Raw genomic sequence first — 18,030 nt, 5'->3', positions numbered from 1 at the left:
GTTAACGCATCCTTCCAAAGAGATGTGCGGCAAGCGGAAGTGCTGGCGGTCACGTGATCACAGCCGGTTCCGCTTGCAATCGTGGAGTTGTACTACTGCCATCTTCTGGGTTTGATTACATTAGAAACGATCTCGGTCTATATCATTCATTCTTAATTTCTACATGTTGTTTATCAGTTTATGGGTTAAATTTCTCAATTTATGCAAACGAAGAAGAAGGCACCAGCTAGCAATTTAATATGTAATGAACTCTCACATTGTGTTTTCCTGAGTCCAGAGTTTGTGGTTGTCGTACAAACAGTCCTTATACCCGACCTTTTTCAGTGGAATGTGTGTGTGTTTTTCTATTTTTGTTAAGCCACCTAACACTCACCTATGTATCATTAAATGATAAAAAAAAAAAAAAAAAACAGCATCTAACTTATTCAACAAACCAGTGTTATAGCTACATGTAATAGACGACTTATTAAAAATACATTTTAAATTGGTTCTCTCCTAAGTTTAGGCACTGTTAGTAACAATACATATTTTTTTCCCATTTCTTTAGCTGAATCTATGAAAAATGGAAAAGGTAAAAGAGTTTGACAGACATTAGAAATAGTATTTTCCATCACTAAGGTGATTCCCAAAGAGCCATTAGCTTAAAACTTGACATATCGTAGCATGGCGTGCAGTGTATTCTTAAAAATAAATAAATAAGGAAAATGAACACGCTGAGGACAAACAAACAAATAAAGCAGCAGGTCTAAAAACATCTGATGAATAGTATCTGAAAGTCATGTTTTTAAGAAACAGGAAACAAATGCAGCTAAGACCTGACACAGGAGAGATGGATGCGGCACATCATATTTCATCCACTGTTTGCCATAGTTTCATCAGAAATGTTGTCAGTGGAAAGCTGGTTGTCGAGAAGCCATTCTTATGAAATAGAAACAAAGGAAATAGGCTCACGTATGCCAAATCACACAAGAACTGGACCGAAAATCAGTGGTAACAAATTTGAAATAATTAGTTCAAACCATCACCAATATGAGGTTGTCAAAAGAGATGTACAACTTTACAGAGAATGGAACAAAAGGCAAAAACATCCAAAGAAGAGCTCTGGATGTCGTTCAAGGAGCCTGGAGAAGACTGGTGAAGACTACTTAAAGAAATAACAAGAAAGCTGCCTAAGAGTTCAGACTGTGTTGAAGAATAAATGTGGTCCTGTCAATTATTGACTTTCAAGGATGCTAGAATTGTACATATTACATTTTTACATATAAACAGCTGTTCCATGTACTTTCTTTTTACACCTCTAATTAAATCTTTGCATTCATTTCCCTACCAAAATATAATGAAATGGGGGGTGGCTCAAGACTTTTGCACATTGCTTTATGCTTGCTAATTTCTATGATGCAAAGCAAATCATGCAATAAAAGGATAAATATTAATACAGTTATTATCTTATGACTTTTAAAATTAGAGTCATCTCGCAACACTGACCTTATTTAAATATTTTTTTTACATGAGATAAGCCATCACTTAGTACTGCAGTCTCAATATCAGTTATTACTTTTCAAATTTCTGTTCACTCAGCAACAGCTTAAATCATCCACATAATCCAGATGGTAATGAAAAAATAAATTATCTGGGATTTCAGTCAAACAGGAGCACCCTTCTTTAATAAAAAAATGTGTCTATAAACTTCCTATATATTTAGATCTCTCCAGGAGAATAAGATCAAAATATTTTCAACTTTTTGTGAAGTCCTTCATCAGAGTTTCCTTGTTACAGGACGTCAGTTTCACTGTTGCGAGCAGTCACGCACACAGTGAATGGGCAAGGTGCTAGTGTCAGTCCGAACCGTCCGTGCAGGGGAGGTGGACGCTTTCCCTCTGGGAGCCTGAATTTGAAGGCCTGCAGTAAGCTGGTGACCGTCAGAAACAGCTCCATCTTTGCCAGCTGTTCACCCATGCATACCCTGCGACCTGAGACACAACAGTGAAATCAAATTTATGGATCAGTGTTTATGTTTCACTCATATGGATCATATAAGTAAGAAGGCATACCAATCCCAAATGGTATGAAGCACTCTTTCCTGAGCAGCTTTCCCTCATTGTCCAAGAAGCGTTCTGGGTTAAAACTGTCTGCATCATCCCACACAGTGGGATCTCTATGGACAGACCACAGGTTGGGCAAAATGACAGTCCCTTTAGGAATAGTGTAGCCTCTAAACTCTGAAAAAGAAAAGAAGAACACTTTGTTTAGAGCTTGGGAATTAGACAAATTTGGCAACAGGCATCTGCTAGGGTGGATCCAGGGTGCTTGAACAGTTATGTGCAGATCTGTATGAAGGTTATGTGGAGATTAAGGGTCACAGTTACTGTTTACCTGTTGTTTGTGAGGCCATGTGAGGAATAGCCAGGGGAACTGCCACAGTCATTCTCTGCACTTCCATAATGGTGGCTTCAGTAAAAGGCAAACTTCCCTTATCAGTCAGAGACGGCACCCGATCTTTGCCCACTACTTCATCAATCTCTGCATGGACCTTGTCTTGAATCAACACAGCAGGAGAAAGGGAGGATTAAGGATGAAGTCCACATCACATCAAACCAGGAAAAAAAACGGTCTTATTAGAACTTGAACTTGAAGTAAAATGCAGCAGTAAATGCATATTTTCATGTGCCAATCTATGTGCACGTGCAACAATTGGAGAAGTGGTTAAATACACAAGGAGGCCAGACATGTTCATGTATTGAAACCAAAAAGCGTCCCAGACGTGGGTTCCCGCAGAAGATTCCCAATTCCCCCCACATAAAAGTTTGTTTGGCAACCTAAAATTGAGTCACAATACTTACATATGTTGCCACTGTCATTTATCAAAATCCACTTGTTTCAAATCAGTGAAATCACACTTAAAGTGGTATTTCTGACACTAAATGTGATTTTCCCAAAACTGCTGTGGAGTCCAAATGAAATGATTTGATTTCACAAACACATGCACTTTGCAAAGGATGGACTTTACTGATTGCTGCCATTTTTACCTTGGATATCAGGGTATATGACCATATAAAGCAGAGTCCACAAAACCGAATTGGTGGTGGTGTCAGTGCCAGCAATGAAGAGGTCTCCTATGATATAAAAGAGATAATCCTCTGTGAAGCTGCTGTCCTCCTCTCTAGCATCTTGCTGGGCCAGCATCTCCATCAAGTACATGTCTGTGAGATCCCTTGGATTGTCGGCATCTAGTGTTGCGCGGTGCTTTGTAATAATCCTCTTAAGAAACACGGTGATGTCTCTTTCCACCTGACGCAACTCTCTGAAAACTCCAAAAGGCAACCAGTAGAGCAGCGGGAAAACGTTGATGAGGACTGCTGGGCTGTTCATGCAGATCTCCAGTCCTCGCGCCATCAGGTCCAGCATGGTGCGGAACTCGCGATCCTCGTGGTGGAAGCGCTGACCCAGGATCAGTGTGCAGATGACGTTTGACACAGCGTTGCCAATTAGTGGACTCGGGTCCACACCAGCGCCACCACACTCCTCATTCAGCCGCAGCAGCTCTGTTTTGATTGTAGCAAGGCCTTCCTTAATGCAAGGCTCTAGACTTAGCTTCCCCAGACCAAAGCTGCGGAGTGTGGTGTGGCAGAACTTGCGCTGCTTTCGCCATACTGACCCGTAAGGTGCAAAGACGATCCCTGAAGTTCAGTTATACCAGGAAAAAAAGGACAGCTTATGTCAGCGTGTATGTCATTGTTATTTTGGCTACTTAACTAGACTCTTAAAATTGTAGAATACCTAAAAACTTACATCTCGTAAGTTATGGAGGAGACTATCAAATCTACTGTTTAGACTGACCCTCAATCCCGCTTGGAGAATTTAATGTGGTAAATAGAGCCTGTTTAAGTTACAGGCTTATCAAGTTCAAATGTGCATTCATGCATATTAATTGTAGATTTGCAGTAAATGCAATATACTTCCAGTGAATCCTAAAGGTTAAAGAGAAACTTCAATTTGAAGACAACTGATCAGCTATATTCTATAATTTTATGAATAAAGCAACTAGCACTCAATCTCACAGTGTGTAATTACTTTTTGTTAGGCATAATGTAATAACACTGAGGGGGAGACATTACAGTTGTGCTCAGAAGTTTACATACACATATGAATGTGACAGTGAGGCTTTCCAACACTGTACCAGCTGTCAAGAAAAACAAACAAAAAACAAAAACTTTTATTACACTAACCAAAGGCAGTGAAACCTCTCTATTCTAACGCTTATCCGATTACTAGATTTTTTTATGGGTTATTATTACACGGTTATAGCCTTATTCAACCGATAACCTACAATAACAGTTGCTTAATTTAATACAAGAACTTGCTTACCTTTGCGTTTAGTCAGGATAGTGACGGTAGGGATGTCTGGCCTGTCGGAGAACACCTCCGGATGGTTTGAGAGGGCATCCCTGACCGCTTCATAGCCATTGAGCACCACGATAAGTTGACTCCCTACAAAAAGGCTGTATATGTTACCATAAACTTTAGCCAATTCTGCCAGACCGTCAGTGGGGTTTATGATCCGTTTCCTGAGGATACCAGAGGGTACGAGAAAGCCGCCGAAGTTTCCGACCACTGGCCATGGCTTCGGACCTGGCGGAATGTTTTTATATCTTAAATTCCGCTGTTTTTGATAAAGAGCAACCAGCGCCAACGCGATTATTATTAAAGCCGCAACGTTTGCGTTTAACAGCAAGGAGTCGTTCAGGCCTGAGAGCGAAATCATGACGTCAGCGTTCAAATTAACTCAAAGCTGTTAGTTGATAATACATGTCCAGGACTGAGCACTCGGACACCACGAAGCTGCTATTTATTTGTTTTACAGACAGACGCTCACGCTCTTCCTGTGTTGTTGTGGCAGGCCAAGAACAACGTGGTACCGCTACTGGCTTCCTATTGGCTGACAGTGCTTCCTCCTATTTTGATTGGCGGCCAGCGGTCATTGGCCTTTAGAGCCATTAATTCTGTCTTCCAGGTTTGGCAGTGGCACAATTCTCGGTTTTATCCATTTTGAGGCTTTATTTTTCATTTTATTTTACTTGAAAAAAAAAAGAAAAAAATACTTTTTCACTTTTTTGGCAAGTAAATCAAATGTATACAAAGAGCTGCGCTGTCAACACTTATATGCAAGGCATCTAGAAAGTAGCTCCAGATAGTCTCATATTTCAGCCATATGCCATAGTGAGTTCAATTCATTTTCCACCTCAAGATTCTACACACACTACCTCATCATGAAAAGTAAAAAAAGTAATTCTTGTAATTCAAATTTATTTAAAAAAAAATTTTTTTTAATAAAAACACAACATGTACTTAAGTATTAGCAGCCTACGGAGCCCCGCAGGGGACATGGGAGAAAAAAAAATTAGGGAGAAAAAAAAAAATTAAGACGGACTTTTGCGAGATCTCGCAAAACTCCAACAATGGCGGCAGCTACTTAGTTGTAATATTACTCTTTCTGGGTCACAAAATACACTTTTAAGATATTTTGAGGCGTGAATGTAGTTGTGTAAACGTCAGATACCTGCTCGGTTTACAAGACAACACATATTTGCAAAAGTGCTCCGATGTTTTTGGAGATCTGACACCCACTAGCTTGAAGCTAACGGGAGGTCGAGACCTACTACAGCCGGGAGGAACACCGCTTTCCCGGCACATCGTGCCTCGACCTCCCGGTCGGCTTCGAGCTGGCGGCCTCCGAAGAATGCGGCTAAAAGTCTGTCTTAATTTTTTTTTCTCCCTAATTTTTTTCTCTCCCATGTCCCCTGCGGGGCTCCGTAGCAGCCTTTGTCTGACAGTAAAAATTTTATTTCTTTTTAATTTTTCATCAGTCAGAAAGTTGAATTTCAAATTTTTCATGTTTGCAAAAACAAGAGAGTTTTTGTTTTTAATGTGGATTTGATTTAATTACCATGTGCCCAGAGGAAGTATTTTCTGTTAACCTGGAGTTTTTAAACAATCTCCTCTGATGAAGTGTTCAGTGAAATAAAAGCAACACTCTTATGCTTTGGTAAGGGTACATTTTAATACAAAGTTACAATGATAAGACTACAGCTGGGATACACAGTCAATGCTACTTAAATTAATACAAAATTAATAATAATAGAGAAAAAAAACCCCAAATATACCTAGACTGATAATGGCAGCTTTGGTACACCTATAGACATTTAACAAACTAAGGCACCTTGTGACTTGAGCACATTAATATCACAATGAGAGAAACCCTGACAAAATGTACATATACCAAATGAAATACTGCAACAAAACTGCAAGTAGGCATCATAAAAACTGTCCATTTATCAAAAGAAATTGACCAGGAGCAAAATCAACTTTATCATTTACGGAAAAAAAAAAACCAACTTACAGGACTTGAACTTATAAATAAATCACAGTGACAACAAACAGAGATGGTATGATTATCTTCTTAGACATACTCGTATCTACACATTTGGTATCAATGTTTCTGCCCAGTAGGCAAGACTTTGATGAATGAATACCACCTCGGTGGATTATCGAGCAACACTGCTGCCATATCCGGGTCATATTACTCCTCTCGTGTGCTCTGTACCATGGAGTACTTCTTACAGGGATTCTTCAGGCAGGAAGGAGGCCAGGCTATGGGCCAACTGTATGAACACGGCACTGCGGTCTGGACGTTCCTCTCCAAGAAGTTAAAGAGTGGGTTCCACCAGGTGTTGGTGAGGTAGTTATTGGGTGAGCACTTCAGGGTCTGAAGAGAAGACCGAAAAAAAGTTCACATTAGAGTAACATCATTATGTCACCCAAATGTCTGTGACAGAAGATTGTCTGATGTCTATGAAGCCCGTTTCCGCCACAAAAAAAAAGGATCCATAACTCGAAATTTCAAGTTACTTTCTCGAAATGTTGAGTTATTTTCTCAACATTTCGACTTCTTAACTCGAAATTTCAGGTTATTAACTCAAAATTTTGAGAAAAGTAACTGGAAATTTCCAGTTTAAAATTTATATATATATATATATATATATATATATATATATATATATATATATATATATATATATAATGAAGGACCTGAAGGGAGAAAGCATAATGCTTGAGCCAAACAACAACAATAAATTGTGGTCAGTGTGCCAAGCATATTAATCAATTCCATCAACAGTGCTTAAAATTTGTCCATTAGAGGGTGTAATGTATCATTGTAATGGTGCAATGACATAGAATTACACCCAGATGCTTTTGGCACAGTTTAAAAATACTTGAGGAATTGTAAGCATATATAATAATATATATCATTTCCTATAAACAAAAGCAGTAATAACTAATAGCTCCCCACTGCCCCCCACAACAAAGTGGACCCAGTGCCATTAGGAAAACAGTCCTCCATGCTTGAGGAGTCCTGTGTCTTTTGATCAAACCTGTAAGTTAGCCATGGTGTGGTACCACCAGAACAGACGGGAGGTGATAAAATATGCCACGACCACATCCACACTGTAGTGCTCATGAGCCACCAAGATGCACACCACGCCCACAGCACTCAGGAGCCAGCAAACGAGATGGTACCACCAAAAGGACCGCGGCGAGTCTTCGGGGGAAGCAGGAAAGACAAGATTGCTGTCAGTATTTATTTGTAAAATGTTGTTTTTTCAATTTACTGAAGTCTTATCAAAGATAATGTAGGAAAACATTAGAGAGCCAAGGGTGATGGATAGTATTCGGTTAAAAAGATCTCTCATATTCCGTGAATTTAAAGCAATTAACTTGGGAGAAGCTTTTGTTTTCCTCCCACCAAAGAACATCTTTGCTTCATTTTGCAAGGCTGAATTAACATCATCACACCACAAAGACACAGCATGTTGCATATTTTGCTTACAGTAGAATGAAATAACGGGCCTTTATACCGGAATCACCATATTATCATACACATCCAGAGCCTGAAGAGAGATTACTATTCAGAATAATATACTGAGATGGATGACATGGTAGCTTTTTGTTCATTAGGAAGCAAATTGCAATGGACAAATGCCAAGATACCACTGTTTACATCTAGTATACTGTTGCACCTCCTCACTAATGTCTTTGAATGTAATGATGTTGATCTGCTCTTGCAAAGTGCTGAAAAGTATGGTTGCAGTTTTTTCTTGTGACTTTAATCTCAGAACAGCTTCTTCATTGTCCTGCTAAAATTCTGACTTTATTTATTTTGCTTCCATAAGTAAAATCTTAGTAACAGTAAAAACTAAGACACATGCTATTTTGAAACATTTGACTCCCCCCCCCCCCCCTTTTTTTTTTTTGGCCAAACACATTTTTATCAACCTTTAGTTACCAATACAGTACATATCCAGAAATACACGGCTTTAAAATAAAACATATACTGATTGTTTTTGTGGTCAAACTTTTTAATAAAACACTAAAGCAAGCAACAAATCAGCAACTGTCAGTTATATGTAGCCTGTTAGCTCCTGCTAAGAAAGCGCTCTATTTCATAAAAGCTGAATGAGTCCAATGTAGTTCATGTATTATTCATAGAGAAATCCCATAAATTCTCCCACACACGGAAGCAAACAAGCATTACTTTGAGTACTTACACTCCTTAATGAACAAATAGGTGAGCGTGAGCATCACAGTGTGCCCACTGTAAAGAAAGTCTCCACACAGGAGATGGGAGTTTGTAATGGAAAGCCCTCCACCTGAAATCAGCCGCAGGACTCGTTGAATTTTCGCATGGGAGTCTCCGTGAAGCTGATGATGTAACGAGAGAGATAAACACAGGATCAGAGGTAATATTGAGACAGAGGAATTATTTTCACTACAGAATAAATGTGAAATGGAAAAATAAGCTAATCTTCACATTTGAGAACCTAGAAAAAGAGAGTTATTATTAGTATTAATATATGTTCACCATTCACTATGTTAGGTACACATGTTAAATTCCTCATTAACACCCATGTATAATCTTTTAATCAAATAGAGGCAACCCAGTGCATTTAGACATGTATACATGATTAAGATAACCTGCTGAAGTTCAAACTGAGCATCAGAATAGGGAAGAAAGGTGATTAAATGATATGGTTGATAGGACCAAATGGCATGGTCTGAGTATTTTAGAAATTTCTGACCCACTGGAACTTTTCCACACAACTATCTATAGGATTTTTTTGAAAATGCCTTGTTGATGCCAGGGGTCAGAGAAGAATGACCAGACTGCTTCTAGCTAATAGCAACTTAAATAACCGCCTTCTACAACCAAAGACTGCAAATGAGCATCTCCGAATGCGCTACAACTTCATTGGCTACTGCACTAAAGACCATTGTTCTCGTAGTGCTGTAGATCATCCTGTTCGTAACAAGAGGAAACTGAGACTACGGAAGATTGGAAAAATCTTGCCTGGTCTGTAAGTCTAAATTTCTCAGACAGTTAGTTCAGAATTTGGCGTTTAAACTGATCTCTTGAACGTGATAGTGAGTTCACTACACTCAACCATGCTCCACAGTCACCAGATCTCAATCCAGCAGAGTACCTTTGGGATGTGGTGGGACACAAGATTCACAAATCTGCAGCATCTGTGTGAGGTTATCTAGTCCATGTGGATGAAAAATTGTGAGAAATGTTTCCAGTTGAATATGTGCCTCGAAGAGCTAAGCCCGTTCTAAAGGCAAAACAGGGTCCAACCTGATCCTAGCTAGGTGTACCCAACAAAGTTAACAATGAGTGTATATTTTCTGATAGATAAAATATTGGATAAATTCTCCAAAAAAAGCTGAAAATGTAAATAGTTAAAAGTTGAAATGTAAAAAGTTGGTTTTTATATTATGTGATATATTTTTTACATTTTATGTGGAGTGAATAAATAGAAGTATATTTACGGTGGCCCCTAGAGACAAAGCACATACAAACTCCAAAACACGTACGAACTCCAAAACACGTAAAAACTCCAAAACACGTAAAAACTCCGAAGCACGTAAAAACTCCAAAACACGTACAAAACACAACAGAAGTGCTCCACGATGCTAATCGCAGTGTTGAGCTTTTGTTACCTAGTGGCTACACAAGCCAGGAAGTACCAACAACCACACCTAAATAAATGTAAATGTAAATTAGATTTTTCTGTTAGACCTGCTGCTCAAATTATGCAGGATGTTTCCCTTCCTAAAGACAGCTGACAGCTTTGACCCTCAATCCACAACATTCCCAATTCTTAGGAAAAGAACAACTACTAAATTGTCTAACCTGCAAACCTTTTTGCAGTATCCAACCAAAACAACTGCCAGGAGCAGATGTTTTTGTTCAGACACTAATGCACCTCAGTATTGTTGATGTCTCAAGGCAATAAAAACCTAAAATGACTTCTTTTTTTTATAGCTGCTTTTCCAGAGTGGCTGTGCAAGACAACTAGTCCCAGAGTGCATCAGAGTGCACAGGCGAGAAATGACGAGTAACACTCTGATGCTTGCATGCTTCTTACCTTCGGAGCGCAGCTCATGTGCATGCCAGGTACAGGCAAGGTGGTAATATACATAGTGACACAGCGGTACAAATACAGGGTGCCAATGAGGAAGAAGAACCGTCTACATGCTATTGACCTACAAGAAGAGAGTGTGACACAGAGGTATAAATGATGGCGTCTGCCTGATACATACAGTTTTTACAGTCACTGGTATTAATTGTGAAAAGGTAAACTTCTTTGATAAAAAATGAAAAATCTATCAAAGTATACAAAATGCTAATGACTGGAGGCAATTTAACTCCGTATGATCAATCAACGCATCAAATATGATAGCTCCTGTTCAGCCAATTGAACTGAGGTTAAGCCGTGACGGTAAAACTTGTGATTTTACTTGCACTGTCAATTTAATTATGTCTTAGTTCCCACAAGTAATTTCATGTAGAAGACTACATGATGTAAATTCATCATTTTTCAGCTGGATTAAAATGATTATAGCCTGGTACTTAGCCTGTACTCAGTTTTAAATCACAAAGACTGCTTTCTAAATGAACAGCCATACAAGAGGAAACTCCAGTGTTGAAACGGCCGGAAAATGATTTTGATTTGATCAGAAGGCTCAGTAATCTGATGAACTTCCTGAGTTCATCACACATGCAGACGCGCAGATCACTGACAAGTTTCAAGGGTTGGTTGTCACAGACAGTATACACAGCAATCGTGAACAAATTGAAAAGAGAAAACAAATAAAAGAAAACAACATACAGTTAATGCTGTTGGTTCTTACTTGTATCTAAAGAAGAACAGCTGTATCAACCAAATGGTCAGCAGCACCATCCCATTGATCTCTGTTACTGTAAATGCCCACTTGACTCTGTCAACATAGTCAAAGAACTTATCAGGGAGGGGCGGGCTGCTTTCTTTGGGTGGAACCCTCTCGTGGACCACTGTGATTACAACTGTTGTCAGGACCAAATTAAAACCAGCATAAAAGAAAGCGATTATTGTCTTCCACCACTCCATAGGCAGACGATTGACCTTGGACTCCGGCAGGGAGATCTTCACGTAATCATTATGCCTGCCTATGCCTTTCCGAAAGCTCCTCTTTGTATCCTCTCCACCCGCTGCATGGACGGGGCATGTTTTAACGCCGTTGGGCACCGCGGCACCCTCCATTCCTGGGTTCGTATTATCAGCGGCTGAGTCTCTCGCATCCACGAGCTCCTGTGATGCCATGGGTGCCTGCACTGTCCATGCACAGACAATGTGGCTCTGGGCTGAGGCTTTATAGCTGTGATGAGAGAAAACAAAAGGATTACACTGACAAGCGGTTAGGTTCGGAAAGCGTGTGCAACTGTCATTTGTACAAGACAGAAAAGTACAAACAAGTAACGAGAGCTGGAAAACACTCGGGTTTACGTTTATTTTTGCTCTTCCTTATTTTAGGAGTAATCAATGAAGACATGAATGTTTTATTGACACAAAGTCTTGGATTCCACTGGATAAAACGTCCATTTTAATCTTGAAAAGCTATTTTGGAGTTTGTGACACAAAGCCAAATGTGGTTGTATGAGTTAATGCTGCGAGTTATACTTTCCATTTATTGGACATTCACCAGAAGCACTCAGGCAGTTTTCTGTTTGGACATTCAATCATCCTTTTTTTTTTAGTACTTCTAAAGTCTTTCCATTACACTGCTGTAGATTTTTTTTTTCTCAGCGAGCAACTGCTATGGTCATTCCAGTCAGTGTATGGTCAAACATTACCTTGTTGTTTGCAAAACTGGAGAAGAGTTAGTGAAGTGTTTGTTGTTGGGCTATTTTCACTTAATGACTGTGAGAGTACACTACAGCACTGATCATTTTCATCCTTTGACATCCAAAAGGTAACAGCTCCTTTAATGGACGTGGAGGTTATTGCAATCAGCCCTGAAATGCATCACAATAAAAGTCATCTGGGATACATACATGATGTTATGTTTACTTAGAAACCTATCAGTAGGATAAAACATGGGATAGAAATAGAGCGTGGCTGGATACAGGAGGCCTACCCAAAGTATCAGTTTCCTCGGATCAATTTTGAGGAAAACATTACTGCTGGAGAGAAAGCATTAGAGCAGAATGCCCTCTGACTAACCCACACAGGATTCAGTCTGTGTTATGTAACTGATGGAGGTCTGAAGAACACAAAGTCTAACAGGCTTTAATGGTTTATAATAAAGGGTTATAGTGGGATTTAACAGTTGGAGGTTGGGGGGACCCTAAATTCTGGTGTTGCTGTGCAGCACAAATAAGTCACATAAAAATCTGTATTATGAGCTCCAGTAGATTTGTGATCTTCATGGACAGGCTTTGGTCAGCTCACCTGCTACTGGTGATTCTAAACTTTACTTCTCTTTGTGGATTTAGCCAACTGGATGCTGCTCTATAAAAGCAGATGTTACCTGACCTATCACAGCTGCTTTCCAGCCCTTAGCTGGTGTAAAGCTAGCATAAATGTGGAATTTGGCAAGTCCCAGTAAAGAACATCATTTTCTTACATTCAAAGGATTAAAGTGCTGCTAGAAGTAAGCTCTATTAAAACAAAGCATCCAAATTGAAAGTTTAAACACAGTTATTCACTTACAGCTAAATTTACTGTCATTTCAGTGGTTAACTGGAACATAAAACAGCATGTCTTGAAAAAACTTTCACCCTCTGGAAGTCACATTTTTCCACCATCTTTGGTTCTTAAAAAATGATCCCATATATTTCAGCTTGGAATTCTTTCAGTTCCGTCTCTTTCTCCCTCACAATATTTCGGCTGCTACCCAGGACCTAAGATAGCAGCGTCCACAAATACAAGAGTCCAGAGTCCATCACAGTTATGCAAACTACCGAGTTTAGTCTGTGGTCATCGTCCTGGATTAACATTAAATGTGTTTTTAATCATTTAACGGCATTTTTCACTTTTAAATAACCAAGTCACATTAGCGACACGCGATGTATGAATTCACCGTCTGATTGAAGCCAGAATGTCAAAGACACTGACTCATCTGGCTCACGATCTGTCACACTTCACATGATATTGTAATGTGTGAAGTACAGAAAGGAAGTTATAAGTTTCATTGTCTTTGGCTGGTTGTACTGCACAAACTAATGATGATTAAAAGTTGCTGAGAGGTCAAGGACACTCGATCATCGCTCCTGCGGATGGGTAAACTATATTGAACTTTACATGTAAAGTTAATTATCCACAGTAGTACTATAATTTCCCCCAATCAGTCATTACCTCCCTTGTCCTCTCTTTCTTGCATTTATTTTCTAAGTAAAGTGAGCTCTACCTTTAGCCTTTAGCCTGTCTGGTAATATTCACTAAACACTGCACTAAAAATAACCTGCAACTTTATAATTTTTTGTTTTATTTATTTAATTTTATTTTTCTCCTTGTTACTATGTGGAGTGGTATATTCTGATTGTAAATTTGTTGTTTGTTTTGGGTTAGGACCGGAGAGAAATGTTAATATTAGTTTGTTCCCTGATTTTTGGTGCCCACTTGTAATATAAGTTGGATTGTAGATAGGGGGCAGGGTTTAATAAGAATATTTTCTTCTTCCTGCTCCTTTTCACACATGGTTGTAGTGCTTTGTTGATAGAAAGTGTGGTTGGTTTGTTTGATCTGTTGTACCAAGTGTGAAATAAATAAATAAATGAAAAATGAAAATGAAATGAAATGAAATGAAAATGTAGACTCTGGACAAGGTCAACACGACAACGCAAACATTATAAGACCATCGTAATGTTAGTGACAAGGCTTTATGTATCTTTTGGTTTGGTATAATGCAAGACGTGATTCACTGTATCATTTAGAGGCAGTGTGGTTGAGCACAAACCCTAAGGAACTATTCATTCATTCTAGTTTAAAGCAGTCTCAGGTGTCAATAAACAACAATGTAAACACATATTAAATGCTGTTGTTGTTGTTATTTGTTTGTTTGTTTGTTATAAGAATGAAAGGGGGGCTGTTATCTGTGACACATGTTTTTATGTGGTTTTCTGTTTCCTAGACGATTGCACTATATACACTGCACACGGGTGTCAGCGGACCCGTTTTCCTGTCCCCTTCCCTCCCCAGTGTGCCAAGGACAGTATTTTCCCACTGGCCAGAGCACCAGAACACTCATGGGATGGGTGGTGATGGAAACCTGGCATCAAAAAACTATTCCACATGGTCACAAGCCATGATGGATAACTTGGCCGCCAGTACTCACCCAAGCTATTTCAAGACAAGTCACTCAGTTGTCTCAAAGGCTGTATTTTACTCCAGGGGAACCAGGCTTTCAACTCCATTTTGGGCCCGTCATAATAATATGCTTGCCTTGTTGTCCAATCATTTCTGTCTGTGCATCATGTAGCTAGCCTTCAATAAAGGAAAGCGGCGGCCCTGCCTTGTAGGAAGGGACGAGACCAGGGAGTTAACTTTATGTTATGAAGTTACTAAAACGCTTCTCTGTGTTCAGAAGTAAAGCATTTCTGGAGTTTTAGCTTTACTGTTTCGGGACATGAACACAAAAATGTGTTAAAGAAGTATCTCATATAGTTGAGATTTTGTAATAATCTGTGTGTAGTAGTAATCTATGATAAAAAAGAAATGTCCAGATAGGCTTGCAATGATGGGAAAAAAAGCTAATCATTCACACGGGGGTATCTACAGCAAACTCTACATATTTTATTTGTTTTTATTTTTATACCAGTTTCCCTTATTGATGAAACTCCCAAGGTATTTGCTGATGTATAATGGAAACAAAAACAACAATAATGACACTGCAACAATAATTAATATTAATATAAGTTAGTACTGGTAGCTGGAATAGCAATAATTCATTGCTCTTTAAAAAGAGTAGAAATACTACAGACTCAGAGTAAAAATTCAATACTGGAAGTAAAAGAAATACTGCCTTCAACATCATGCCTAGATAAAACCAGATAAATATTATGAGCAAACGGAATTAATGTTTAAATACTCTTTAAGTATTTACTCACTCTCATATCTCAAGTCTTTGCTGTTCCAGATAAATGGTCCCAAATTGTTAATTATTAATATTAATATTTATCTGATTGTAAGTATTGATGCATTAATGGGTAACTGGGCTTCTTCAGCCTCAGAAGTACCTGTGCCCCCAAACAAACTCGCTTTGCAACGGTCAATATACAAATTCATAATGTGTGAAGTAACAAAATGTGTGACATAAACTCTTATTAGCTAAATTAATTTAACTAAAAATAATAAAGTAAAAATAACTGAGTTCTCTGTTGCTGAAATGTGTAACATCAAGTAAGAGAGAATAAGTAAAGTAAATGTCAAATGGGTTCAGATAGGGTAGATAGACACCCTCTCTACTTCTTAAACTAGCCTTTAAAAAGTCTTGACAAAGTTTATAGTTTAGTCTGGATCAGGTGACCCTGAACCATCCCTTAGTTGTGCTCTTACAGGGTAAGACTGCTGGGGGACTTCCAATGATGTGCTGAACATTTCTTCTCCTCTTTTTTCTCTCTTCCCCCTCAGCCTGTCACAGCAGATTGCTGCACCTCTCTGAGTTTGCTTCTGCTAAAAAGGAGTTCTTCCTCCCCACCATTGCTGACTGCTTACTCACAGGGGAATGTAGGGATTTTACTTTATAGTACAAAAAACTTTAAGATGACTGTTGTTGGGAAGTAAGAGAAATACAATCAAAATGAAGGGAAAATGAAAGTTTGTAAAAATGTAAGAAAGCTTCTTTAGAATAAACGATGTTATTGTAAACTATTAGTTATTAACAACATGTACATATCTATCTATAGATGATAGATGTGCGAATCATCAGAGACCCGGCGCTACAGTATTTAATATTTACAATACTTCACTCATGATATCTTATTACTGCCATTTGTTTTTAAATTTTGCAATATGCGGAGCATAGCAATAACCTATATTGCGATTTATCACCTTTTGTCAACTGCAAATAACGTCCTTAAAGCTAAGCTTTGACAGTATTTACTTTATCCAATAAGATAAATATTGTGATACTATGCTGTATCTCTCTCCCTGACTCCTAGTAAACATGGTATCCCAATAATGTTAATCACAGAGCAAATGTTTGAAACATTTCTGTCCTGTAATAGATCTCACAACTACTAAACAGCACTAGTTTAACATCTCAGTTTGCTCACCGAGACACGTAAGTATTAATTTCTTACTAACAGAACAAGCCATTGTTGTTTTACTTCTGGTATAACACATCCTATTCCACAGAGCACATGTAAAAATAGCCTCAGAGTACTTTTCTGGCTTGCCTGACCACATTTGGGGTGGATTCTGGCAGTAATGTCAGGTTTGGGACTGGGTGTCTCCCAAGCTTCCCATATATATATAAGAGGGTGGCAGTCTGTCACATGTGATGTGTGCGGCACAGCTGGTTTTTGAAGTTTACTTTTGGGGTGTAGCACAGTGGCCCCACACACAGTTTGAAACACTAGGTTAAAACACAAGGCTACTGGGTGGGGCAACAGGTCATTACACGTCCTGTAATTAAGCCTTGTCGTTTCAAGTCAAAGCTAATGCAACTTGGAACAGAGAAGTGAATTATTAAAAATAGAATTAAAGCAAGGCCAAGGGTGCAAGGAGGCCAAAACTACTTTGTATACTTCAAAAATAGGCCGCCTAATTTGCATTGTGTGGACTTGGTTTTTTCACTGCAGCCTATGTCACCTGATGTTTCATCGTCATATAAAAGCGGAGCCTTCCAGCTCATGCAAAACGATCTACGGAAAATAACTTTTTGCATTAATATATGCAAATAAATGAAACCTATACTATATACAACATCAGAGACAGTCCACGTACGTTTACTAGGAGTCATACCTACAGTACATTTCTAAAGCTGTAAACAAGAAAAGGGGGAAAAGTTAAATGTCATCACTAAAGCAATATTCATTTATTCCAACACCACATAGCTTGTTAACATCACAATTACTGTAGCCTTTTAAACACATCTAAGCCAGCATATAGGCTAACGATGAGAATGCGATCTCTCTGTATTTAGATTCACATGTTGCACAGTTCATAGCATCATACCTGCCTTGCTCGGGCCTCTTCCCGGAGTTGCAGTTCCTTAAATCCCCGTTGCTGTCTGCTCGCCGCTCCTCTCGGTCTGGTCTGTTACATTACGCCACAGAGCCGCTCGCTTTTGAGGGAGCGCTCCTCCCTGATGCTGCGCGTATTTCTCACACTGATTCAGCCTCAGTAAGCAGCTTCCTGCCCAGCATCCCCTTCAAATCACACCAGCAGTCCTATAATCAGCGTACGCACCACCCTGTAGCTGATTGCAACTGCAAATAGCTGTTCTATTTTTATTAAGTTTACCTTTTTAATTACAAACCCCTCTTTTTTTCCAGTTGCCAGCGCTGTTATTTGTATAATTACACACATGACCAGGTTGGTAATAATAACCTACAGATTTTATTTTATTTTTTTAAACATAAATATTTGAAATGACTCCTCGAAAACATCTATTTACTTTTATTTATTTATTTTTACATTGTTTTTTTTTTAA

General features: G+C 38.8%; 2 protein-coding genes across 3 annotated transcripts; both read right to left on the bottom strand.

Annotated features, from left to right (window-relative positions):
• Window positions 1-984: 984 nt before the first annotated feature.
• cyp2u1 (cytochrome P450, family 2, subfamily U, polypeptide 1) lies at window positions 985-4,906 on the bottom strand. The gene is made up of 5 exons (XM_026171227.1): window positions 4,366-4,906; window positions 3,027-3,677; window positions 2,374-2,535; window positions 2,052-2,219; window positions 985-1,970 (listed from the first exon to the last, which is right to left on the bottom strand). Exons 1-5 carry the CDS (start codon window positions 4,760-4,762, stop codon window positions 1,771-1,773), a joined length of 1,578 nt encoding a protein of 525 aa, XP_026027012.1. The 5' UTR covers window positions 4,763-4,906; the 3' UTR covers window positions 985-1,770.
• Window positions 4,907-6,036: 1,130 nt separating this feature from the next.
• On the bottom strand, window positions 6,037-17,932 carry sgms2a (sphingomyelin synthase 2a). Of its 2 annotated transcripts, none has more exons than XM_026171225.1 (6): window positions 17,553-17,932; window positions 11,248-11,751; window positions 10,482-10,599; window positions 8,604-8,757; window positions 7,431-7,597; window positions 6,037-6,763 (listed from the first exon to the last, which is right to left on the bottom strand). In XM_026171225.1, the coding sequence occupies exons 2-6, from the start codon at window positions 11,694-11,696 to the stop codon at window positions 6,578-6,580; spliced, it is 1,074 nt and encodes a 357-aa protein (XP_026027010.1). In that variant the 5' UTR covers window positions 11,697-11,751; window positions 17,553-17,932; the 3' UTR covers window positions 6,037-6,577. The 2 variants fall into 2 exon arrangements, with proteins under 2 accessions (XP_026027010.1, XP_026027011.1); XM_026171226.1 differs by having other exon boundaries at window positions 17,557-17,631.
• Window positions 17,933-18,030: the final 98 nt, after the last annotated feature.

This window comes from Astatotilapia calliptera, chromosome 6 (genome assembly GCF_900246225.1).
Source record: "Astatotilapia calliptera chromosome 6, fAstCal1.2, whole genome shotgun sequence".
In the NCBI taxonomy this organism is placed as follows: Eukaryota; Metazoa; Chordata; class Actinopteri; order Cichliformes; family Cichlidae; genus Astatotilapia; species Astatotilapia calliptera.
Note: the sequence above shows the minus strand (reverse complement) of the source record. Positions and strands in the feature narration are given on the sequence as shown.

Coding starts and splice junctions, on each gene's coding strand:
- cyp2u1 (XM_026171227.1), bottom strand. CDS start 4,762: ATGATTTCGCTCTCAGGCCTGAACGACTCCTTGCTGTTAAACGCAAAC. Junction 3,678..4,365: donor TATCCTGACTAAACGCAAAG/GTAAGCAAGTTC, acceptor ACTGAACTTCAG/GGATCGTCTTTGCACCTTAC. Junction 2,220..2,373: donor CATGGCCTCACAAACAACAG/GTAAACAGTAAC, acceptor TTTCTTTTTCAG/AGTTTAGAGGCTACACTATT.
- sgms2a (XM_026171225.1), bottom strand. CDS start 11,696: ATGGCATCACAGGAGCTCGTGGATGCGAGAGACTCAGCCGCTGATAAT. Junction 10,600..11,247: donor CTGTTCTTCTTTAGATACAA/GTAAGAACCAAC, acceptor CTCTTCTTGTAG/GTCAATAGCATGTAGACGGT. Junction 6,764..7,430: donor ACACCATGGCTAACTTACAG/GTTTGATCAAAA, acceptor TCTTCTCTTCAG/ACCCTGAAGTGCTCACCCAA.